Source organism: Argiope bruennichi, chromosome 10 (genome assembly GCF_947563725.1).
Source record: "Argiope bruennichi chromosome 10, qqArgBrue1.1, whole genome shotgun sequence".
Taxonomy (NCBI): domain Eukaryota; kingdom Metazoa; phylum Arthropoda; class Arachnida; order Araneae; family Araneidae; genus Argiope; species Argiope bruennichi.
This window is the reverse complement of record NC_079160.1, coordinates 63974208-64001389: the sequence shown is the minus strand read 5'-3', so window position 1 is coordinate 64001389 and position 27182 is coordinate 63974208. Positions and strand designations below refer to the sequence as shown.

At 30.1% G+C, this 27182-nt stretch overlaps 2 protein-coding genes across 3 annotated transcripts in view; both read right to left on the bottom strand.

Annotated features, from left to right (window-relative positions):
- Positions 1-5012, bottom strand: part of LOC129987562 (cytochrome P450 4C1-like) — a 34322-nt gene extending 29310 nt beyond the window's left edge. Inside the window, exons 1-2 of the mRNA XM_056095529.1 lie at positions 4942-5012; positions 3557-3802 (exon numbers count right to left, since the gene is read on the bottom strand). Coding sequence (XP_055951504.1) covers positions 3557-3782 — 226 coding nt within the window. The 5' untranslated portion in view covers positions 3783-3802; positions 4942-5012. The remainder of the gene's footprint in view (positions 1-3556; positions 3803-4941) is intronic.
- Positions 5013-18573: 13561 nt separating this feature from the next.
- Positions 18574-27182, bottom strand: part of LOC129989040 (cytochrome P450 4c3-like) — a 45171-nt gene continuing 36562 nt past the window's right edge. For both annotated transcript variants that reach the window (XM_056097353.1, XM_056097352.1), the window contains 4 exons: positions 26533-26706; positions 24039-24105; positions 21024-21203; positions 18574-18787 (listed from right to left, as the gene is read on the bottom strand). In XM_056097353.1, coding sequence (XP_055953328.1) covers positions 18630-18787; positions 21024-21203; positions 24039-24105; positions 26533-26706 — 579 coding nt within the window. In that variant the 3' untranslated portion in view covers positions 18574-18629. The remainder of the gene's footprint in view (positions 18788-21023; positions 21204-24038; positions 24106-26532; positions 26707-27182) is intronic.

Here is a 27182-nt window from a genome sequence, read left to right as displayed (position 1 = left end):
AGAGTTCGAGTCGCGGTTTGGGCATCGTTGTTCTCCTAATTCTATGTTCTAACTGTGAGGTGTTTAAATGTGTCTTCCTGTAAAAAGGGGTTGTGCAAGCGGATGAGTGATGCATGAGTAGTCAAGTCGTAGTCCCGCAGTTGGCTCTATGATAAAAATAAGAGGACCTCCCCCTTGTGCGTAAATCGGCTGTCTTCGAACAGCGGGCATGTTCGTGGAAAGTGCTATAAAAAACAGCAATATAATAATGTTCACTAGTTGAGCTGCGGGAACGAACTTGACTGCTTGTTGACTGCTTGCAAGAAATCAGACTGTTTCTATAAAAGGAGTGAGAAATTCAACAATATCCACAGTTGTTGGATGTTATGTAGCTCTCAAAATTGATGTTTTTATAGACATAGGCCAACATTTCAATAAATGGATCGTAAAGCTTCAAACTACAAATGAAACCAATTATCGACGTGATGGATCTCATTCGTGCTTTTGACGCTGGATTGCATGATTTATAAGCAATATTATTAAGAGAAACTACAGGTATTCCCTAAATTTGAATATATATATATCAAAGATTTAGATGTATGTAAGAAATCAGACGAAGAAAATATTTCCGTAATTGAAGAATTATTGAAGAATGTATTTCCGTAATTGATTCATTCGTCAATAAAGGAAATTTCATCCAGATTTTCTCAGTTCAAAGATTTATCTGAAACGTTCAAGATTATCATGTACCCTGCCTGATGTGACTTCATTTGATAAACTTAAATTGTCCCAATTCGATTAGTTGGAAATTGAAGAATTTGAAATGCAACACATTGATATCCAATCTAGTTCAATATGGATTTAAAAATTTATTAAAACAAAGAAAAAGTTGGAATTCATTGAAACAGAAAGATTAACCAGCAATATAAGTAAATATGCCATTTAACGATTTAGAGAAGCTGGCTCATGCTATTTTAACCATATTTTCATCTACCCATGCCTGCGATTCATTATTTTCAGAGATAAATAACATTAAAGAGACGGTTAGAAACCGTTTGGCAGATGACTCAAATTGAGCATGCATCCTGCGAAAAGTAACAACATACTGCAATCCTAATATAAGTTGTCATCTAATCTGGAACAAAAGAAGTCACAATAATGTTACTTTATTTTGAATTACACGTATAACTAAAACTTATACTACTATAAAGTGCAAAATGTAATTTTTTCGTACAAAATAAAAAGTAGTTATTATTTAGTTTTATTATTTTCCCAATAATCACAAGTCCAAATTATTTGACGGCACGTCTATACCTCATTAAACATTTCTTTAGAAAAAATGGCACGTTGATCGATAAAGGTTCGCCACCCCTAATCTAATATGTGGTATTTTTAATCGGTGTCGAAATGAAAGCAAAATTATATTTATTATATCTTAAGAATTATTGCCAATTTTGGAGCGAAATTTGATCCATATACAGGGTGGTTAGAATTAAAGTTACCCTGTTTAGACCTGCGTAGTGTCCGCTCTAGTGGAAGGATGTCGAAGAAACTTGGTATTTAGGTTGTATGGAGCATGGCGAAAACAAATCTGCAATAAAAAATAGTTTAAATTTCGACCGATAGATTTCGTTTTTCATGAATGATAAAGGCCGTTATGCAAATTTAGAGTAGTTTAAAAAGAAAGTACTCACTAAGTACTACAAAATTATTCTTCGCCATGCCGTTAGAGAAGAAAGGAAGAACTTTACTGATAAAGTTGTTTTATGAGAACAGCAGTAATTTGTCAGCTGCACTGCGAGAATATCGGCGCTTGAAAGACTTACGGAAAGGGCCTATGTCGAGGCATGCTTTGAAAAAGATGATTATTAAATTTGAAGAGAGTGTGGTACAAGGGTGTGGTACAAGTAAGAGGACGGAAATGAATTTCAAATAAAAGTGCGGAAGAAGTCGCTCTTGCCGTGGTCGAAAGAGCATCCGATTCGCAATATTCTTCATCAAGTGCTGGAGCGGTTGCAAGTAATTTCTCCCTCCCTTGTCCCTTCCTTGGCCTACAGTACGAAAGGTTCTTCGATCCATTGTAAAGTGGTATACATACAAGATCCATCATGTGCAAGCGCTGAATCCTGCAGACCCGGAGAAACGGAATCAATTTGCTAGATTTTTTTAGCCAGAATTGCCGTTGACATTTCATGGCTTTGGAACATTTTGTGGTCGGGCGACGCTTATTTTACCTTAAGCGCAGCAGTTAATACTCAGAACTGTTGGATATGAGGTACTGCAAGTCCTAATAATGTACATGAACAGTCTCTACATCCTGATTACATTACTGTATGGTGTGGTTTTACTGCTGATTTCATTCTTGGTCTCTCTTTTTTGAGGAGAACACTCCTTATGGCACTCGAAGGTGTTCCGTTACGGGTGCCCGTTACCGCGACCTTCTTCAGCTGCAAGTCATTCTTGCGTTACAAGAACGAGAATGTTTAGGGACTACTGTCTTCATGCAAGATAGTGCACCACCTCACATTGTATAAACCGGTGACGGCATTGCTTCGCGCCCACTTTGAAGATCAACGGGTAATTTCAAGAAGTTTTCCAACTGCCTGGCGTCCGCCTTCTCCGGACTTTAATCCCTGATAATGTGGGTATTCCTGATAGTGTCTATGGAGTTATCATATGAACTCTGCATAAATTGAAGGCAAGCATAACACGTCCTGTTGCTGAAATTGATGGAGAAACCCTTCCTGCCACTGTGAAACACGCCATAAAAAGCTTTGAAGATGTGCTTGACGCAAATGGAATGCACATTGAACATATATTGTAATTAAATAAAATTTTTAATTTCCGAGTTTTTTTAATTGAGTTTTTGTTTGTTTGTTTGTTTTTCATGCGTCGCCTTCTCACCGGGCGGTTGAAATTTGAACTAATATATATATATATATATATATATATATATATATATATATATATATATATATATATATATATATATATATATATATATATATATATATATATATATATATATATATATATATATATATATATATATATATATATATATATATATATATATATATATATATATATATATATTATTGCAGAATTCCGTTCCCCATGATTCATACATTCTAAGTATCAAGTTTCTTCGATATCCTTCCACTAGAGCGTACACTGCGTAGTTCTAAACAGGGTAACTTTAATTATAAACACCCTGTATTTAAAAAAAGACTTACTTTATAGATTTATTAAAAAATCTCGATTTCTGTAATGGGAAAATTTCGAGATACTAATTAATTAGCAATGTTAATAAACTCGGGGGATCAATTTGCTTGAAATAAAATGTATCTTTCCGAAAACTTTCCATCGATACCAGTTTTGTGAAGACGCCATAATAAATAACAAAATAATAGAAACGTCCCATTATTTTTTGTTGGGGATTGTACAATGTAGGATAAATTCCAGTTCCTTTCTTGTAATTACAAATCGTATTAAACATATGGAAAAGTATAAAGCTTTAGAATTGTGTACTGGATATAAATTTTGGAAAAACATTTTACAGTTTGGGAATACTTACCACACAGAGCAGGACATGTAGCAATACAGTTATTGTAAACAGCATTCAAAGCAGAAAAATAAACAATTTGAGGGTTGCTTTTAATCCCTGGTATTGAGGATGATCGAAGAATCCCATGACATTGCAGATACTCTTTCACAAAATGTAATAGCTTGTGCGTTAAATATGTAATTATAAAAATCTGAATAATCGTGAAAACTGGTTTCCATTCTGTGTATTGGAGCATAATATCAAAAAGAAATAAAGCTGAAAATTTTTTCAAATAATTAAAACTTGCACATGTACTTGACAAGAATGATAAAATAATGACACTTAACATTTTTCTTAAAACATATAGCATAAAAGAACAATGGCACAATTTATTAATGCACAAAATCATAGAATTTTGGTTCTATTTTTTTAATTCATGTTTATAATTCTGACGAATTTGAAATCCATTATAATAAAAACCTTAAAATAACCTTAAAAATCCTAAATTCAAATTCTGTAGAACAAAATCAGATTTTCCTATAATTCATGATCATTAAGCTTCACTCGTAGAAATCAAAATTTAATTAAATTAATCAGTTAAATTTTAAACATCTAAAAATAATAAAAAATCATTTTATCAATCAGAATTTACAGAAATAAAAACAATAGAAAACTCGAGTTCCTCAGTAAAAAATTATTTACAAAATTTCATCTTTAAAACAGACAAAAAAAATAATAAATTTAAAAATATGATATAACAATTAATATTTATTATGCATACTTCAAAAATGTTTATACATTTATATGCAAGAGAAAATTAAAGAAAATACAGAACGTACACATTGGCTTCTGAAATGTAAATAATATGAATGACAAATGACATAAAAAACTGCAGAACAATACAGAAATAAACTAACAAAACCATTAAACATTTTTTGTTTTCATTTTTTTCTAAAAAAATATTTTAAAATTTAGTTACTAATGCATTACTTTTTTTTTTTCTTAAATTCGGAAAAATTTTGTAGTATAGTATTTATAATCTTTTTTTAAAAATCTGGTAACTTTTTTTCCGCTTATTTCTGATTGGATAAATTTTAATAATGCCATGCTTAATAAAAAAAATTTCATGATGTAATATCCAGTATTTTACAAAATGTTTTATTTTTAGTATAGAGTAAAGTAAGTATAGTTAAGTTAGTGTGAAAACCTATAATTATTGATTCTGTGGTTTACTTATTATACTAAATTTGAAAAATTTTATTCAGAATGGTTTTATATTTTCACCAAATTTTGTTATAAACATAATGATTATTCCATTTTCAAAGCACGTTTGGTTTGGTATTTAAAACAAATACTATATTCAATTCCTTGCTAAATGCATGCAATAGTTTCCAGGGAAAAAAAGTTTTACTTACAATTGCGGATAATTTTTTTCTTTATTGAGATTGATTTTGTTCCTTTAACCTTCCGCCGGGCACGCCGTTGTAAAAAGTACAACAGTTGGTTGTTTTTTCTTTAAAACATAATTCTGGCAATAGAGGGCGTTGATCACCATGCGTATTTGTTTATTGAATCTTCCTTCACATTTCCTGAAAGTTATTTGCATTTCTGATTGCGCAATCAGCTGCACCTGTCATTTTTAGCTGTAAACATGCGATGTTGTACTTTATGCAACGAGCGCCTGCTTGTGAAATTCTTTTTCGACATAATCTTTCTAAGTGAAATTGTTAGTATTTTGAATGGCATTTGAGGTAAAATAATGTCTAAAGGAAAACAATATTTTAAAGATAACGAAGAAATGGTGGATTACCTAATGAAAATTTTGAATGATGATTCTGATAGTGAAGATATTGAAGATGATCTACAATTTCCTGAATATGACACAGATTTGAGTGGCGAAAATTTAGGACAGGAAAATCACAGTAGTGACTCTGAAATAGTTGTCAGTGCCTTGAAGGACCAGATAGTTTTTGTAAGTTTCAAAGAGACACACTTTCAGGGATAAAACTTCAGGAAAAGAAATCAAGCCTATCATCTACCATTATAAATAAAATAAAAGTAGCATATATGGTACTGTGTGACCAAAAATTATTGCAGAAATGCCTGCTTGGAAAAACACAGAACTGTAATGAAAGTTTTAACGGTGTATTGTGGAATTTCGTGCAAAAAGGAACAGTTTTTGAATTGCAAACTCTTCGTTTAGACACTTATATTGCTGTTTTAATTTACAATTCTGGACCAATTACCAGTTTTTGAAAAATTATGTGTACCTATTGAACCAGAACAAGTGAAAGGCTTCATCAACATTGATGATAACAGAATAACTGATTCGAAGCGACATTCCTCAGCGTCAATAAAAATGTTCAGAAAAAAAAATAAGAGCAGCTAGAAAGAGTAACTCTGTAAAGGATGATATAAAGGAAGGTCCAACTTATAAATCAGGAGAGTTTAAGACATATTTAAAAATAATAATTTAGCTTTTTTTCAAAATATATACTGTAAAAGCATTTTCTGAAGAATTCAATTTTTGCACTTTATTGATTACCGTAAACACGATATCTCAAAATGTTCTGAATATATTCTTATGAAATTTTGTAAAATTGTTTTATACATTATTCTTAATGCTCTGAACTAAAAACTAAGATATAAATGCTGTTTTAGACATTTTACAGTTATAGACAAATTGAGCACATTTTTTTCAAAAAATTCTTATTTATATAATTGTTTTAGCAATATCTCAACATATATTCAATATATTCAAAATATTTTAGTTCAAAGCATGCATATTCGTTATTACAATGTTCTCCTAAAATACTTCTAACATCTGCTTGTAATTTTTTTCTCTATGACTGTTGGCGGAACAGTTATTATTTTTTTTCTCAACAATTATCTATATTTTTCAAAATTAAAATTATTAAAATATTTTTTTAATATTTTTCATTATTCTGTTACATATTTAAACTAAACATAGAATAAAAACTAAAATTTGAAGCATATTTAGAAAAAAAGTTCTGAACCCAGTCGGATACCTTAAATATTCTCACATGAAAACCCTTTTAAATTCATTCTTCTGCTTTTCCAAACACTTCTCGACAAATTCTGCAACTTGTTGCCTGTGACGATCAGCTGTTCACAGGGGATTTCAGTGAAATCATTTAGACACAATTTCATATACAACATTCAACCGAAATTATCATGCCTTAAATCAGTTTTACTTGCATTGCTTCACATAATGTTACGAATATGTGATGCGGCTTCCCAGCATAGTTGGTTCCCTAGGAGGTCCCAGAGCTTGGCGACAAACTTGGCGACCATTTGGTGACGAATTTGGCGCCAAAATAGATTATACCCGAAACATCGAGAATTTTCCCGATCCTTCCATTAGGAACCGAGATACGCCTCGAACGTTAATGATTGGTTGAGAGGCTTCTTGCCCCGCCTCCTGAGACCTATAAAAGGAGGATGCCGCAGCTGCCAGAGAAGTCGTAATCGGAAACGACAGAGTAGTCGGAGTCGACAGAGTAGCAGAGTAGTCGGAAGCGACAGAGTAGAGTAGTCGGAAGCGACAGAGGAGAGTAGTCGGAATCGACAGTAAAAATTAGTCGGGATCGACGGTGAAGAGTAGTCGGAAGCGACAGAGAAGAGTAGTCGGAATCGCATGAGGAGAGTAGTCGGAATCGACGGAGAAAAAGGAATCTTCCAGAGATTAGCAGAGCAGCGACGGAGACAAGCTAGTGCTGAACCAAGATGTGCGCTACTGTCTGAAGTAGAGTTTTGTTGTATGCTGCACGTCTCGGCTGAAGAGAATCGTCTTCTATGCTGTATATAGTTGTCGTCTTTGTGCTGTCCTGTGTGTCTTCGTGTAAATAAACGTCGTTGTTTCTTTTTCTACTGCCGCCTGCTGATTGAGCGTTCTCCACACCATATAACTTCCACTATCCAAACGAACCCCGGAAATTCCGTAACATTATGTTCTGTACATTTTGTACATTGCTCTTTTTAGTGCAGATCAGTCCAATGTCAGTATAATGAAATCTAAAACGTAAATATCCAGTTCATTTATCTTCTAATTTCCGTGGTGTTAAAAATTCATTTATTTATTGGTTTTGGAAACAGCACAAAAATTAAATAGATTTTTTTTTTTTTTAAGCTTCCAACAAAGGGCGAAAAGAATTAAAATAATGGAATATATGATGAAAAAAATGAAAACAATCTGAAAATATTTATTTAAATATTTGTTTTCACCAATTTAAAAAATTGATGAAATAGTTAATAATTTTTATCATTAAAAAGGCATTTTTTGCTAATTTTGTAACTCTGCGAAATTTATTTTTGAACAATAAATTTTTGGTAACTATCGCGGAGAAATTTCGAAGTTCATCTTAATCTTTGATTAATGAAAATTCTATTCTAACATGAAACATTAAATCAATCATTTCGTTGTGCCTACTCCAGCCCTCTAGGTTATATATGTATGTGACCAATATGGTAGCTGCAGGTCAAACAGTGTGGCAAGTAGAACTCCAAGAGGCGCACACGCGTTCATCTTTATTATTAGTAATAATTACTGTTTTCAGTCTTTGCATATAAAATACTTTTGAAGTAATAATAAATTTTCATTGGCGTATACGATCAAAAAACAAGTTCGCAATAATATAAAAATTAAATTTAATTCCAACGGACGCAGTGCGTCCTTTTGGTTTCAATCGTCATGCAATCACGGATCAGAAACTAATCTAACTAAGCTAATGTTATATATTTTGCGTCGACTAATCGCAAATTAATTCAGTAACTCTTAATGGCAAAAAAAAAAAAAAAAATTACGGCATAATGCAATCGATTGAAAATCGCATATTGATATCACGATTTCTTGATTATTAATTTAATTTTTAAATGCACTTGGCACTCTCATATACATTAAAGTAGAAACAAGACGTAAAAAAAAGGGTAATGTTTCTAATAAAAAGGACAGTTTCAAAATGAACAATTCACACAGATACTTAATTTATATTCTGCAGGGGGTGTACAAATGAAAAGGTACAAAACGACAATGCGGGTATAAATCAGGACTTTATTAAAAGTATGCACCATAGGCCTGAGCACAACGATCCCATTGATTAACGAGTCGAAGGATCCCTTGTTCCGAGTATTCTTGTGGCAGTGACGAGACCCAGTCCTTCACAGAGTCCTTGCGTTCGCAGTCCGAGATGAAGCGATTCCCTGTCATGTGTTTTTCAGGGGAACAAATACATGAAAATCGCAGGGCGACATGTCCATGCCGTAAGGCAATGTCGAGCTGTTCCCACTTGAACTTGGTCAGTTCCGCGTTAGGGACCCTGGAGACGTGTGGACGTGTGTTATCGTGGAGAAGAACGGCAACCTCCGTGCGTAGGCCTGGTCTTTACTTCTTGATGGACCTGCGCAGTCTTCGGATTTTCTCACAGTACACATCGGAGTTAATGGTTCTTCTGTACTCGAGGAATTCAACAAGTAGCGGATCTTGGACGGTGAACTCAGGAACGCTGTGAAGGACTGGGTTTCGTTGCGGCCGCGTATATAACCCCTTTTTTATTCCGATTTTCTCTCTTAGTTGCTCGTAGAACTTCAACCAAAGTGTAAAAAATGTCAAGCAATAAGTTTCATGTACTTAAATGCATGTATTGATTTCTTATTCATTGTTTGAAAATATCAGTAATTGCAAAGAGTCTTAAACTTTTCCTGAATAACGATATAAATGTTACGCAAGCAGATTTTTTTTCCTTATGTATGCGGTCTGGTATAACTACGTTTTTAACTTAATTCACATCGTCGCTTATTATCTATTTTCCTAGAGACGGCTGAGTTTACAACTAGATAGTTGAAATGACTTTATAGTATCTATCTTCGAAAGCATATCAGATAATACATCTAAGATAGAGAAGCCCAAACAATCCAAAGCGGATATGCAACAAATTTGCAAATTGCTAGACAACAACCCGCAAAGATATAACAAGTAAAACAGATAACAGCAGAAGCTTCCATAATTGCCATACTTTATTTTCAACACAAGCGATAAAATATAATATAAAATTTACATATAATCAAATAGAATTTAGAAACAGCGAAATTGACCTTTATAATAGAATTTTGAAAATATAAAGTATATTAAGTATAGCACAATTTTTAAATAGAAAAAAAAATGGTAATAGAAATGTGCAAGATAACAAAACATAATATAAGGTAATTAAAGGTATATCTTTAAAATATAAGAAAAAAGAGATACATATAATTAAAAAAGGGAAAATATAATTAAAAAGTGGAAAATATAATTAAAAAGAGGAAATTATAAGTAACTGTAAAATGAATCATGTAATAAAAGTAAAATATAAGGTAACAGTATAAATTACAGATAATTAATGAATATAACAAGTAAAATATGTACAATTAATAAATAGCATATTTGGCAAAACATAATACTGCTCAAAATCTCTGCATGTATTATTATTTAAAAGTGTATATTTTGTCAAATAATCTTTATTCTGATTTTTACAGATTTATATTGAACAAGTTCCAAAATTACGTTTGTTTTATAACTATTCGAAAGCAATGTTTTTTTTTCCATATCAGTCTGTACTTTGACCATCCATAAACAAATGTCCCTTATTTTCTTATTACTACCACAATCTCGGTTTTCAGAAAAAAAAACCCTACTTTGATATGTCGGGAAACAACCACGAGTAGTTAAAATTTGATTTATATAAAAGCTTTCTTAGAATATCTTTTCGATTTCACTGAAGATGTCAAACCAAAAGAAAAACTTGATTTATTAGATAAACGACATCTATTTTGACATTTTTTAGTCATTTTTTAAATTTAAGTTTATTTCAAGTCATTAATGACAGGACAGACTGAAGGAATTTTCAGATAAAAATATATTATTTCTCTTTCAGTTACCTTTTTTGGCTAGAGAATCTATCTGCATATCCATTCTACTAGCATCGGTCTTAACTCAATGAAGTTTTATATTTAGTTTATATTTTAACATTATTTTTATTTAACAATGATTGGATAATCCTTTTTGTTGTCGATTCAAGTGCCAAGAGTACAAAGCCAGGTCAGATATGAAGGTAAATTCTTGTAAATAATCTTCCATTTTGTTAGTTGCTTTCAAAATAGTTAATGCATCTGCCATAGAACTGGCATTATTATTGAACTTTATAAATATTTCTCAAAATATTGCAACGTTTTCATTAAAACATACAGAAGCCTATCCGATCTTATAAAATAATTTTTAATCATCACTGAAGATTTTTTGTCTTTATTATTAGCAAAGACATTTATTGTCCAAAAAATATTGATATTTGACCAAAAAGGGAGGCTAGTTACTCTGAATTATGATAGGTTATTACTCTGAGGCTAATTACTCTCAGAAAATGACAAGTCATTATAGCCCATGTCTCCGTCATCTATTTCAGTGAATATTATTCTAATGATATCATAATCTAATATCATAATTCTTCTAATGAAAAGATCAAATTCTACTACTTCCACTTTTACAATATGAGTTACTGAATAACCGGCTAATACCTGGATTTCTTCTGTTGAGACTGATCCATATATCCTTGAAAGGTTTAAATTAGACTTTTTTGCATTTTTCTACGCCTTTTCTTGATTCTCATACTTGATTTTAACCAAATTTTAACACCATACAACATTATTTATTCGAGGCCCTTTTTATAAATCTCTTTCCTTATCTGAGACTTAACTCCCCATATTGGTCTCGAATAACAAATAATTTTACTTTTCATGTTCTACACTTTTTCTGTGATAATATTTATTTTCACCAAATTTCAAAGCATATAACATCGATGTAATTTGACGATCATGTAAAATAACTAGTATAATTTTTTTTCATTGAATGAATTTTCAAAAGTACTCCAATTTCACAAAACGCTTTTATCCAGAAAAAAGCTTAGAATGTATAGTCCCTTCTTCTGAAATGTGTGTGTAAGCCTTTGAGCGATGTTCCGTCAGCACAGACTATATACTGTCGAAATGTGAAGATGTAAACACGTTTTCCCTTTTAGATAATAGACAGAGAAAAAAGGTTTTCATGAATTTTGGTTTAAAACAGAATATAAGACCTTTAGAAAAAGTTTTTTTTTGTTTATGCATTAAATTTTAAAAAGCTGCTTTAATTTTTTTGTTGTTGATGATAATGGTATTAACAAATATGCCTAAAACTATGCAACGGGACAAGTTGCGACGTATTACGACTAGAGAGATTTATCTTGATTTATGTTTTTGATCCATGTAGAGAAGCTTTCTACTCTAAATATTACAATGCGCTTTCAAAAATCTGATCAAACTCTATAGATATTAAAATTTCCTATTCTAATTGATCCAAGTCCCAAACAGTAGCAAAAAAATATAATGACGTGATTAATAGGAATTGAAAATAAAAGAAAGAGGAGGCGGGGAGAAAATATTTAGGAAAAACATATAATAGGGGAAACGTATGGGAAAAGGATTTGAAAATTTACAATTAAAATTAAAATTTTAAATTTTGAAAATTTACATTTGCGTTAGCTTAGGTCTTTACATTTATGTTAGCATCTCCTTTTGAAACTACATTTCCGTCAGTAAGTTGGAGCAGATTACATACATAAACAGCCAGTAGTACAGTAACGTTAGATCGCATTTAGTACAGTAGCATTAAATCAAGCACCCCATCCCGAAATTCCCGAGCCACACCAGAGAGAAGACCTTTGACTTTGATAGACAGATTTAGCATATATGACGTAGACTTGTTCTTCGGAAGAATCTTTTTTCACCCTTGGCAGAGACACCAGAACATTACCATAAGGCCACAATGACCAGCAAATCTGATTACGATTAGTCAAGTTATATTAACATCCGTTTTCTTAAGCAGCACTACAGCTCTTTTAGAACGGAGCTAAAAATTTTGAGCTGCATTCAAATGATAAGGACAACACCTGAGCTGGCACTACATTCTCTAAACTTCCACACCACACAATCGAGATGACATTTACCCTCAAGGATTTAACTTGCACTGCCCCTGCTTACATGACAATTTTCGATGGAATCGTGTCTAGAACCTGAAGCGCTCCTGTTCCAAAGCCGATACCTTACTACCAGGCCCCCTCGTTCCGTCTAAATAAGAAGATAAGCTTCATTGCTTTTTCGTAAATGAAGGAAAAAAGTGTACCATATGATACAGTCTCTCACTTGTTTCGTTAACAGCATATTTGAAGTAAACTAGCTTGTTATATTGTTATACTCGCCCTTGAACTCCTCTACTCATATATCTTGAATAAAAAAGAATATCTGTATAATTGAAATTGTTTTTCATGCCATGTTTATTGAACTTAATGTCATTCTTATTGAAGGTATTTTAGAGGAAACATTAACTGTCGTATTGGAAATCAAGATTTATCTTTAATGTTTTATTGTTTCATTGTTCATATTTAAAACAATTCTCAACATTCAAATTTGGTCTCTTCAAAAATAATTGATGGTGTTTTTTTCAGTATAAAAATTTTTTGTATTATAATGATTTCAGCATACTCATTAAATTAATCAATTTAAAGTCGAAAATAGGTAAGTTAGTTTTTATATTACTTTATTTGAAAACGCAGTTCAATTTTGATTCTATTATTCTATAATGGCGTTATCTTATAATTTCTGCTGTGTTGTAAATTCTTTTATTTATTGGTTTTGTAAACAACACAAAAAATTAATAGAATGCTTTTTCTTTTTAGCTTCCAACCAAGGAAGAAATGAATTAAAATGATTAAATAAATGATGAAAAAAATAAAAACAGTCTGAAAATACTTTTTTAAAGTATTTATTTTCACCAATTTAAAAAATTGATGAAATTCTGGAAAATAGTTAATAATTATTAGCATTAAAAATGTATTTTTTGCTTATTTTGTAACTGTGAAATTTATTTTTGAATAATAAATTTTTGGTAACTACCGCGGAGAAATATTGAAATTCATCTTAATCTTTAATTAATGAAAATTCTATTTTAATATTAAACATTGAAGAAATCACTTCGTAGTGCTTACTCCAACCATCTAGGTTATATATGTATGGTGCCAATATGGTAGCTGCAGGTCAAACAGTGTGGCAGGTAGAACGCCAAGAGGCGCACACACGTTCATCTTTATTATTAGTAGTATTTACTGTTTTCAATCTTTGCATATAAAATACGTTTGAAGTAATGATACATTTTCATTGGTTATACGATAAATAAATAAGTTCGCAATAATAGAAAGTTTAATTTTAATACCATTTTACGCAGTTCGTCCTTTTGGTTGGAATCGTCATGCAATCACGGATCGGAAACAAATCTTACTAAGCTAATGTTATATATTTTGCATCAACTAATCGCAAAAAAATTCAGTAACTCTTAATGGCAAAGAAAAAAAATCTACTGTAGAAGGTAATTAATTGAAAATTGCACATTGATATCACAATTTCTTGATTATGTATTTAATTTTCAAATGCAGTTGGCACTCTCTATATATATTAAAGTAGAAACCAGACGTAAAAAATGGGTAATGCTTCTCATAAAAGCAAATGTTTCATAATGAAAAATTCACACAGATACCTAACGTATAATCTACAAGGGGTGTTCAAATGAAAAGGTATGAGACGACACTGTGGGTATAAATCAGGACTTTATTCAAAGTATGCACCATAGGCCTGAGCACAACGATACCAACGAGCACAACGAAATCCTCAATGGAATCGTTTTAAAATAAACAACTCTGATTTCAAAATGCCTGACAAACAAAACCTTTTAATTATACATATTGAATAGGAAATGTATTTTTAATCCTTTAGCTCACTTTAAAGTTATGAATTATGGAAACTATGATAATACCTAATAGTCTCATACAGTATTTTATGTGTACAGAACTAAAAAATAAAATTCATTTATGCATTTAAGTAGTTTCCTGATTTTATCAAATGTAGTGAATTTTGCTTAAACTGTTAAAAGAAATGCTGAAGAATTTTCATTGATAAGACTTCTGAATTCATAGATAAAGCAATGACATGAATTTACAAAAGTTTTTCTCTACAGTCATATGTTTATTGTGGATTTCAATTAATAAAAATTAAATTATTTGACTTAAGTTTGAATATATTTTTAATTATAGTTATCAATTTATAAGGCAATTATTTTCAAAATGAAATTTTGTTTCCGTTTATATGACCAAATCGAAACAACTTTTTGAGCAATCAATTTAAAATACAAATCTTTTACCAAGTGTAAATTAACTCTTTTGATTCAATAACCATAGATTTGCTTAATGAAACATATTTCATGCAAAAGATTTAAAATAATGTATTAAGCGATTGTTATTTATTTTAATAATATTTTTATAATATACATTACATGCGGATTTTTTACTTATTGGACAAAAATTCGCAATGATGAAAATGAAAATAATTCTATCGAATATTTCAAGGTACTTCCGTGTCAAGTTCCTGGACAAAAGAGGGAAAATGATTATCTACCCAAATATCGTTATTCGAAGTGCAAAACCTTTTCGCCTGAAGTTTCTGTCTCGGTGATAATAAAGTCACCTTTACTCTGATTTCAAGGCTCAAATTGTATAGATTGTTTCTGATTTCTGCAGCAGCATTGTAATGAAAAAAATAAAGCACATTTCTTTTATTGAAACTTCTTCCTTCTCTGAATTCTAAAGTCTAAACATTTTCTTTATAAAATGTTGAAGATTATATGAGTAATAAAAAGAGAATTATCCCGCTATAAACAGCAAAATGCAATTTGAAAGTAGATCAATGTTACATATTTTACACTGTGACTTCGCTTTTTATAACACTAAGACTTTATGGCACTTGGCTGCTTATCTAAATTCATTTTCACCATAAATAGCAAATGCCTAAAATTATTTTACTAATATGTAACTTTATTTTATTAGAACCAAAATTTAATTCAATTTACTTATTAAGTCATGATTAAATCCTGAGAATGATAAAACAGTGTATTACATCTGTAACAAAGAAATTAGTAATATTTCTAAGTTCTAGAACATCAGGAATTGAATCAAAAATCGATTAGAAAATCTTATCTTTACAAATATATTTTTCGAAGTTAAATATTTCTGTATATTTTTTTAAGTTAAATTAAAATCTTAAAATCAGTAAAGTGTTTTTCAATAAATCTTCAAAATGAAAAATCTGAGGAGAAAAATTATTTAAAGAAACATTGCAGAATCCACTACTGAATTCATTTATATTAATATATATGTTACAGTGAGACCATATTTCAATATAATGTTGCGGACATATAATCATATTTTTAACACAAAAGTTCAAAGAAGGAAATATTAAAATTGAAAAAAGTTGAAAAAAGAATTTCAAACAAAGACCTTCAGAAATTTAGTTTGATTTCTGTTTCAATTAATGCATTTAAATGAAGGTATTTATCGTAAACAAATTAAAAGAACTAGATAAAAATAAATTCATATTATAAGAAAAATGCCTTTCATGCATTTATGTTCAGTTTAAGAAAAAGGGAATTAATTGTCGACTGCGCCAATCCAATTCCGATTTATATTATCATTTTTGCAACTTCACGAACTAAAATTGTGATTTTTTTTTCTCACAATCTACCAATCCTTATAAATAACAATATATAAAGAACATAATTGTATGAATTTCTAAATTATTTATTGATGATAATGGCGTGTCCGTGTTACCACGGAAAGACGTTGCAGTACCTTCTGAGGGTAAATACCCCTTAACATACCATTACCGAAGTACGACTTCCAGCCCATATGAAGATAACACTCACACACTTGCTTGCACAACCCCTTTTTTCAAGTGGGCTCATAGATAGAACAGATAGAACACATCGGGAAGAACAACCATACCTGAATCAGGACGCGAGCCTTGGATGCCAAGATTGCGAGGAAGAAGCGCTACACCAAGGCCAGAGAGCCGGCCTCTTATTTATTGATTCTATTTATAGAAGATTAAAATTTTTGCATCTAAAAATGATTTTATTTTACTTTAACCATATTTCAATATAAAGTGTAACTGAAATCACATGAAGTGTTTTGTATACCTGCCTTTAATATATTTGTTTTATCATAATTATTTAATCGAAGTTGCCATGTCTAACAAAATTGAGACACGTTGTAGCCATTTTAATTATAATTAACGCTTTATTCAGACATTCCAATTACAATTAGTATTTTATTCAGACATTTTAATTATAATTATCGCTTTAATGAGACATTTTAATTATAATTAGTAGTTTATTCAGGTATTTTAAGTATATCATATTAGTGTATCAGTGTTATCAGTGTGGAAGCGAGAACCTACTTCTGTATAGGAAGATTCCCACCACTATATATGCGGAATTTTTCACGTTATATACTAAAAGCTCCGACGAAAAGGGAGTTATAAAAACTGACAAGGTGGTAAAACAAACGGAGCAATTATATTTTATGTGATCATTTTCAAAATGTTTTTCTTTTCAAGTAACTTTCACAGTTTAATATTCCTATTCATTCTAACTTCGTTTGTTGAAATAATTAAATAGACATTTTTAAATAACAGTGTGGTAAAAACACTTTTATGAATTATCTGATCGCTGGAATTAAAAAGCTTTTTTTTTATATATATTTAAGTTCATCAAGACTATCAAGCTTCATTTAAGCAAAGTACGGGCAAAAAAAAAAAAAAAGCGACGCATATTTTAATTGGAGATATACATTTTGGAGAATATAAATGGAATTAATTTTATAAATTTAGATTATCAGATATTCAATATGTAAATAAAAATAAATTATTTAAATTAATTAAAAATTGGAATAACTTAAATCAAAAATGTAAATGCTAAAATATTCAAATATTGGCACTAAATAATAAGCTATAAAACTGGAACAAAAATGTAACATTTTAAAGGATGTTAATTAAAATTTCAGAATTTCTGTTCTATTTGCCAGATGAATATAGAATCAGTGGTGAAATAAGTAGTTGAAGTCGTACAAAGCATACAGGATATAATAACAAAATTGCTTTTAGCTAAACTGGTGATTTCAGATATATGGTATCTAAATCTATTTTGTTGGTTATCGATGTCCTGGCATGGGGTAGAGCGTCTTCCCCGTGATCTGGGCGTCCTGGGAAATGTGTAAATGTGCTCTCCTGTAAAAAGGAATTGTGCAAACGAGTGAATAATGCGTGAGTAGCAAAGTCGTAATCTTAGCCCTAGTTGGCGCTAATATAAAAACAAGAGACGCTGCTCCACAGGCTAAAAATCTAGGCTGTCTTCGTAAAAGCGGACTTGTCAATGGCAAGCGCATTAAGAAACAACAACAGTTTTGTTGTTTTCTATAAAATTTTAACAGAAATCCATTGGGAGGAAATCCGGTTATCCAAATATAAGTTGATATAATGACTACAAAATGAACAGAACTGAATTAATAAAATTTGATTTGCACATTTATTCATTGGAAATGTACGTACCTAACAAGTTGATTATTTTCTGCCAGCCTGTACTTTTACAAGTATAATGACGCAATCAAATCAAAGGCTCACTGATTTAAATGTATGAAAAATAGAATGTGATTTTGTGATTACATTAGAAGTTCTGTGTCAAATTTTCGTTCCATTCGGTTGACAACAACGCATCTAAAACAAAAATTAAATATTTGGGCACCGATTATTAAACACCAGGGATAAATCGCAAAAATATCACCAAAGACTAACGATAGCTTCAATTAAAACGATAAATACCCACCAGAGAACAATATTTCGAAATTATTGTTTGCCAATGTCATGCGAGGGATAAATCGATTTTAACCCAGGGGGTGGGGGTGGGGGAATCATGCCATTGATAGACAGTATGGAAAGATGTTTTGAGACGACTACACCCTACTCTGGTTACGTTTCAAAATGTTTCTTGGAATAACATTAAAATTTCCAAAACTTCTTTTTAAATATAATTTATTTAGTTGGATGCAAAAAAGATAAAGAATAAAAATTTTGAACAATGTCTAAATGAAAATCGCAGCTTAAAAGTAAATTAAATAATGTTTGCAATTCGACAGCACATTTATCTGAGCTCAAAGCTCAGACGCATAGGATAAACATTTCGAAGAGTGATATTGGGGTAAAAGAGTACTTTATCCCGGCTGTCCAAGGATTTAACACGAAAGTGAGCCAGAATGTAAGCTAGAATAGTTTTCGCTTCCATCATCGCAAATTTTTGACCTAAGAGAAATGGAATTGTATAACGTTAAAATAAAGAATTCTATAATATTATGTTATGAAAAATGAATACATAAAATCATCAGAAGATTTTTAAAGTACATTTAAATCAATAAATCAAAATATATAGTAAAATGTTATCGAAAAATTGGTGCTTAAAGCAATATTCGGAAAAGTAGTATATTTTTATAAATATAATATTATTTATAATAATACTCTTCAGCTGATAAAAAATTTAATCACTACTCTTAAGTTTATTAAAAATTTAATCTTAGTCATAATTACTTTATTTTTATAAATTTTAAGACTATACTTTATTTTGGTGTGCGTTAAAGTTTAATATTCTTATCGTATTGTTTTCAGCTTGTCTCGCTTATTGAAAAATATTCATGATTTTCGATTTTCGAAAACAATTGTTCCTTCTTATCCTGGTATTAATAAAAGTGTTTAATTTTTCTTATTTCCTACATTATATTACTTTGAATATATTTTCTAACTGACTACAGCAGTTGACGCTAATTTTATTTACGAGTTAACGATTAATTGATTGTACTGAAGAAAATAACAAGGAATGGATCTCCCGGATCTAAATACATAGAAATTCTGATTGTTGTGTATTGTTGTGACTTATGGCATTTAGACAATTATGTGTTAGCGATTTAAGCCTAGAGAGGGTCTCTTGGGTTTTCATTATCGCCAACTAGGGTCAAGAATACGACTTAGCTAGTTTACACGCCTCATCCGCTAGCACAATCTCATTTAACAGAAGGGCACATTCACATCCCTCACTGAAGACCAACCATGCCTGAACCCCCCGTACTCGAACAGCGGACGAACCTATAGGTTTCTATTTCTCACTTTTATCGGCATGAATTTGCTGAATAAAATTTAAATTGCATCATAAGTTTATAAGTTTTGCACATTTTATCGCATTAGTTTCAAAGCCATATTTAAAGAAAAGAGTTAACTGCCATTTCCTTTTAGCTTTTCTTTCCCTAGTTATAATTTTTTTGTTTTTTCACATTAGCATCGTAATACCTGGAAATCAGTAATTTTACTCATTTAACAATTGTTACCATATCATCAAACTTACAATCAAAGCATTGTGTTTTGAATATTAAACTAAACACCACCTAAAATTTGAAAAATAAACGCATATCATTAAATCTGCTCCATGCCAAAAATATTTTTAAATAGATTAATGAATAAATACTATCAAAAATATTTTCTAAATATATATCTTTATTTATATGCAAGTTGGCATTCTTCAATATTAATATTGCATTTTACTGTGTGAAAATCATATTACTTCTGCATGAACCGAATTTGTAATTGTGGAATTTTGTTTTTAATAGCAGTTTATATTAAGATGTCTACACATATTATTACATCAGGTATTAAATCAAGGAATTATTCTATGAGATCAGTCAGCTTTTAATTCTCCTTCTCTTGGCATTACTGATTTTTTTAAATAAATTTTAATCTTTTAGTATGAACCTATAGGAACAAAAAAAACTGAATGTTTATCCAACGATCTATTTTTTGATTATGTGTTCCAAGCTTATTATTTAGTTATTAGCTTTATAAATGCATCAAACTTTTGTTTGAAAATGTCATTTGCACGAAACATTGAGGTTGATTATAGAAATTAAACAACTAAAAGTAAATGCATTTCACTTTATTTCACTACCAATAGAACCACAGACGAATCCGAATTTCGAACAGTTAATAATCTTGTGAATATTTCTCGTTACAAAATGACGCCACCCGTTATAAATAAAATCAAATAAATATAAATGATTTATAGATTTAACAGAATTATAAAACACTTTTTTATTATTATTAATAGGAATATAAAAATTATTCGAATTTTAAAAATCTAGCTCATCAAAAGGTAAAAGAAAAAAAATTTCCGATCTGTTTAAGAATCCGATATTCGTTCATGAATTTCCTTTTCGTACTAAACCATTTCATAGAGATATTTTGATATAACGATAGTTTTCTTTATATTTCAAAAATAAATTAAGACAAGAAAAAAGAAAATTCACCGTTTTTTTCATATTAATGCATTTTAGATTTAAAAAAGCTAAAGTTTAAAAGTCAAAATAAGATGTTCATTCTAATGGTAATTTTTTATTTAACTCCTCGTTTATTAAAAGTACTCTATACTAATGCAAAATACTACACAATCATTATTCAGGCGGCAAATGCTTTTCTTCAATTTATGTAAATTTATTACCTATGCAGTTCCTAGGTCCTGCAGAAAATGGAGTATAAGCATAAGGGTGTCTTCCTGCACAGTTTTCAGGAAGAAAGCGATCTGGATCGAATTTCTCTGGATCAGGAAACACTTCTGGATCTCTATGTAAGGCCGTGAATAAAATAACGCAGATAGTCCCTTTCTCCACCGTGTGATTCACTAGAATAGAAAAAAAAGCATACATTAGTTTCTTCTAATATATGTATAATATATAATTCTTATTTGCTTCACTATAGTGTACAATAAACTAAACTTGTTTCATTTGTTTCTATCCTTCCGAAATATTATTTAATAAATAAAGAAATAAATGAATACAAGGAAAGAATTCCGGGTTGTGCATGTAGAAAGGATGAGAAATATTTAAAATAATTTTCAATTTGATGTATACCTTTTGATTATTTTTTGTTGTTTCAATTTTTTTGCATACTAATTAGTTACTGCAGGTGACCTGCAGATTTGCCGGGAGTATAGGTTATATTTGATTTTAGATCAATCACTTTTTTTATAGCTTCATGATTTTGAAAAATTGACTAATAATGGAAGCTCGGATTATTTTAATATGTTTGCTTACTATGTGCATTATATACATGTACATTTAAACTGAAAAATGTCTCATAACATCAGAGCGCATTTAAAAACGTAAATTAGCGGTTCTAAATTTCGCGGTAATTTAACTTCACTTTCTTTAAATGTTTCGTAAATTATACAGATATTAAAGTAAATCCATCTTCTTTAACTTTCAACTATGGTAAAAAAAACGCGGTATTATATAGCAGATGAAACAACGAAAATGTTTTGTATTTCAAGGCAACGATGTAATTTAATGTTGGAAATTAGAAAAAATATTTTTCAAAGATTCCTGAAATACAACAAAATCTTACATGTTTATTAAAATGGTATAATTTAAAATGATATTTTTAAAAAATTTTAAACGATTCATTCTTGCATGATCATATTTTAGAGTGTTATCAAGAAAAAAATGCCACAAATTTAGCCTATATTTAATTAATTATAGTTTTAAAAATTGTTCCAAGATGCGCATTTTTCTACATGAAAGTATACATATGCCAAATTCGGTAGCGGTACTTCAAAAAAACTAGCATTTACTGAGTTAACACACACACATACACGCATTCATCTTATTATTAATATAGATAACCGCCATTTATTTAGAATTTCCATTTAGCAGATAAATATCCCTGTATTTCTGTGCATTGAATCATGAATTAAAGTTAAAATGCCAATTATTATACCCCACTCCACAGTTATAAAATCAATCAATCCAAGGGACAGAATTAAAAAATGAAATAATAGGAAATAAATAGTAGGAAAATATTAAAAAGCAAAGAGTTTCCCTTGCATATGGACAAAAGGAATGAGAATAATCATAAGGAAATCAACATAAATGCCGGTCATTGCTCTGTATTCAAGTTGGAGTCTATTGCAATTCACATAGATCTTCACTAAAGTAACGTTGCTACTAGATTGGATTTGAAAGACATGTGGATTTTAACAGACAGCCGTGCTCTATATAAAACACTTTTATTATTGGACGAATATGGAGCACAGGATAACCTTAGATATTTTAGGCCTTATCTCTCTGCTATTCTTCCACTTTCCACTTTCAATAAATTTCCATATCATATCGGGCAGAATGATGCGAAAACTGATATCATGGCTATTCTTCCCTTCTGCTGAAATCATGCATGGATACAAAATACTCATTGAAATCTACTCAATTAAAAAAATGGAAATAAATAAATTTTGAAAAATTGCACCCAACCATGTTTGGTACTTTGGAGGAGATTAAAAATTCCAACAAACAGAAAACGATTCTCACAATTTTTATTATTATATACATCAATGCGCAATACATAAATTATGTGATTCTTTCATTTCAGCATTGAAGAAACATGCATGAAACTGATTATTATTTTTTACTTGAAGGAGCGAAACCGTAAGATATACAATATTCTTCAAATGCACCTTTTAATGTTCTATAGTTAAATATAATAATTGTAAAAGAAAAAAAATGGTATAAAATCATTATAAATTTTCAAAATGGAAAAAAATCATTATAGAACTTTTTTATAACTTATAGATTCCAGAAAAACTAAAATGTTTACCAGGGCACATCGCCGCAACATCTGAACCAATGTTTACAGAGTGTGTTGCCAAATTCGAAAGGTAAATTTAGAAAAATGATAATAGGCATGAACGAGATAAAAATTATCATTAAACATAGGGTGGCAGGAACGTTTATTCTGTGAAAATCGCAAAAACAGACATCGAAGAGACAATTAACATGGCGAAGAGTATGGCCTTACTATCACTCCTCAGAATATTTCTGCAGAATTTTGCGATACCTTCTGTAAACATCGGTACCGATGTTACAGCGATGTTACCCGGCAAACACTTTAGTTTTTCTTGAATGTCTTAAAACCTCCTAAGTTTTCTCACTTCAGGCTTATATCAAATTAAACACTATAAAATTCCTTATATTTTCAAACTTTTATTGTTCTTAGATAAGGGTTCTAAATTATTTTTTCTTTTTCAATAATTTATGACCACCTGGTTCAACAAATCGGCATGTTATTTACATGAAAAATAGCCTTTAAGAATGTGGTTTCACTTTAAAAAAATTCATAGTTGAAACACCATTTTTTATTTTTTAATTAATTTTACAGTTTTTCAACAGTTTACCGTCTCCCTATATTTTTGCGATTTTCACCCCTAGCGTCGTTTTGGACCCCATGTTGTATGGTGATTCTTTTTCCTCTTGATGCCTACTATCATCCATCTGAATGTCGAATCAGATCAACTTGTTGGTCGAATTCGCCAACAACCTGTATATAGTATATATATTTGAGAGAGGAAAAAAGAATTCGACATAAGAAAAAAAATTAATTCTTCTTGTGTTTCTTGCAAACTTTGGCAAATTCTGATGTTGCTTATATAATATTAATTCCAAAAATTGTGTAAGGAAGCACTTACAAACTTTAAAATCCTGATCGTTTTCCCTTGTAATGACGGGTATCACAGGATATAGCCTCATTGTCTCCTAAAGAAATAAGAGATTCAAGCAACTATTAAAAATATATAATATATGAAATGTTCAACTTTTTTTCGAAATATAGTGGAGAAAAATTATAAATTTTCTTCCTTTTTACTCTATTGACATTCTATCTTAACTAATTCTAAACGTCTTGAACAGAGATGTGAGGTTGAAGGCTGGACACATCAACCTTTGTTACTGATAGAAACGGGATCATATTGGACTAGATGATAAATTAAAAAAAAATGTCTTACCAATGCCCGGACAAAGGGATAAAATCCCATTATGGAAGATAGAAGATTACTTTAAAACAATGTTGATTAAGACGAACGCAGTTTTAATATATATTTCTATACACAAATGGATATATAGATAAAGATATATATATATATTATGGCGACATTTAGAAGATTTAAATATCAGTAGCGGTTATCGTACAAATAAAATCATTAGACTTTATCTGCACTCCAAATTAAATAGTTCTGAATATAGATGATAAGTGAAGTGAAAAACTTTAAAGCATTGACAGAAAAGTGTGTGGAAAAAATACTTCAAATCTTATAGAAATATCATAGACAATATGAATTTAAAAATGTATGCATGTAATTTACATTATTTAATTTTTTTAAATAAAATCTTTAATACTGAAATATAAAAGAAATTAGATTTACTCATTTACCAAAACGGAAGTTCATGAGCATGAGTCACATTTTAAGGGTCGCCCATGCATTGATTATTAATATTTTCAGCTCTGTGATGAGGATTGTGTGATTAACTTTCTCCCATAAGAAAAGCATGATTTCCCATACTTTTAAACATCGTATTATCTGTAATCATGCTGGAAAAGCTTCAGTTTTAATTTGTAATTAATCTTTCAAAAAATTTCATTTAAAGAAAGTTTAGAACTTCTTTCATGCATTGTTTCAGTTTTTGCATCACATAATTTGTGCGTGGATAAGGTAACTCCCTGTTCGTAAATTTAATATACACGGGGATCAGTTAATTGTTTAAGCAATTTTTTTATTAAACTTGACAAGATTTATTCTTCTATAAGTGGAATCTTGTAATTGTTTATTCTTTCCTCTCCTCAAATGCTGGAATTTTGAAATTTTGCACCGTGTTTTGAATGATAATACTCTATTGATTGAAATATTTTCAGAATATTATTATTTATATTCAGATTAATTTACTCGGTTTTTACTTCCATGCTAGTGCTACTATCTGGTAGACAAAATTCACCCTAAATTTCAAAAATTAAAGTAACAGTGAGTTATAAATAAAAAGAAATTAAAAATTAGCAGATAATTAAATTAATTGTTTATCTCTATTGCGCAAAAATAAATTATATACTTTTATAATATCTATTTATTTTTTAGAACAATAATTTTTTCATTTCAGCAATAGCTCTTTCTAGTGGTTTCGTGGAAATAGGTATTTATTACTAGAGAAAATCTTTAAATATTTATTTTTCTTTTGTCTTATTAAACACAGAAGTCTACAAGAAGCAAAAAAATTGTCCGTAAATTTCCAAAGAAGCAGAAAGGATCAAAAATTTTTGCTACAGCATCTAAGTATAATATAATCCAGAAACTGTTAAAATTATATTTGTTTAAGCTTTAATTATTATAACCGAGCAAAAATTGGTGAACAGTTGATTCGTGGGGATAAAAAATACCTATAAATTCCAACTAAACATTTCCCCTTTCACCACTAATCGCACCAAGGCGATACGGTGAAGGAATGATACGAATCAGAGCGAAAAGAGGAGAGCTCTGTCTCGACCGGCAAGCGCGATGTGAGGAGATGAATAAAGTATTATTTTTGATGGAAAAGAAGTTCGATAACTTCCCCTTAAATGAAATCAGATAAGTTGATATAATATTTCCTTTATGTCAGGACTACACATCGTCAACAGACTTCAACAATAGCACTGGGAAAAGGAGCAGTGTTCAAAAAAGGGCGCACTTTAAATTTTTTCTCTGTTACTTCATTTAGAAACTATGCCTTAATTTTAATTACATTTCTGAAATTTTACTTTCAGAAATTGAGTTGAATCTTCATATCTTGATCATCAAGAATGTAAAAAAAATATTGCCATGAAATAATACATGCAACAATAAAAACAATCTGTGATAGACTTTAACCGTGAATTATATTACCATAAAGTGCCTTTAAAATATTTTATAAAATCTTAAATGAAAATGAAAATATGTACTGCAAAAAAAAATTGGTATCGTTGAAAAGACAATATTTTGATTTTTAAGAGGATGTAAAAATCAATTTCTCTGCTTAAATATTTGATAAATCTGATAATTACAAAATAAAATTTTGTTACTAGAAGCACAGTCCAGGATTTCAAAAGAATCAAATAAATTTCCTCTTACGTGACTACTTGTCTAAGAACTATCAGAGAATGAAGAATATCTTATTTACCTTGATAACACATTCGAGATATCTCATCTGTGACAGGATTTCTCGTGAGATATCCATGTTTTTTTCTTCTCCGAAAATTGCATCCAACTCTTCATGTACTTGTTTTTGGACTTCTGGATATATTCCTAAACAATACAAAGTCCAGCTAATTGCAGCAGCTGTAGTATCTTGTCCCTGAATGCATGAAATTTACGATTAGATTAATAAAAAATTAGATTTTTAGAAAACTTGTCGTGATATAAAATAATGTTATTCAATAAAAACAGATATTAAAGACTGCACCTTTTGATAAAAGATAATTTATTTTTATTTTTTATATAGATCATTTTTTATTTTATTTATAATTAATTAACCACCTTTTGTGGCCAGCTATTTCTAAAAGATTATTGAATACAATTAATTTCATTGAAATCGCTCAGGCGTCATTTCATGTCCATTTAGCTAACTTTCCAGGCACTTAAAACCATGTTGCTTTATTAGACTTAATAATTTCGGTTAATTGTTACATAAGCATTCCCAATTCAAACCATTTTTGCGGCATCATAATGCTCTGGACACGTAAATTTGTGACTCATCCCTCTTCTAACATTCGAGATATTGTAAAATTGCTTTTTATTCGTCTTGGAAAATTATACGAATATCTTTCCTCG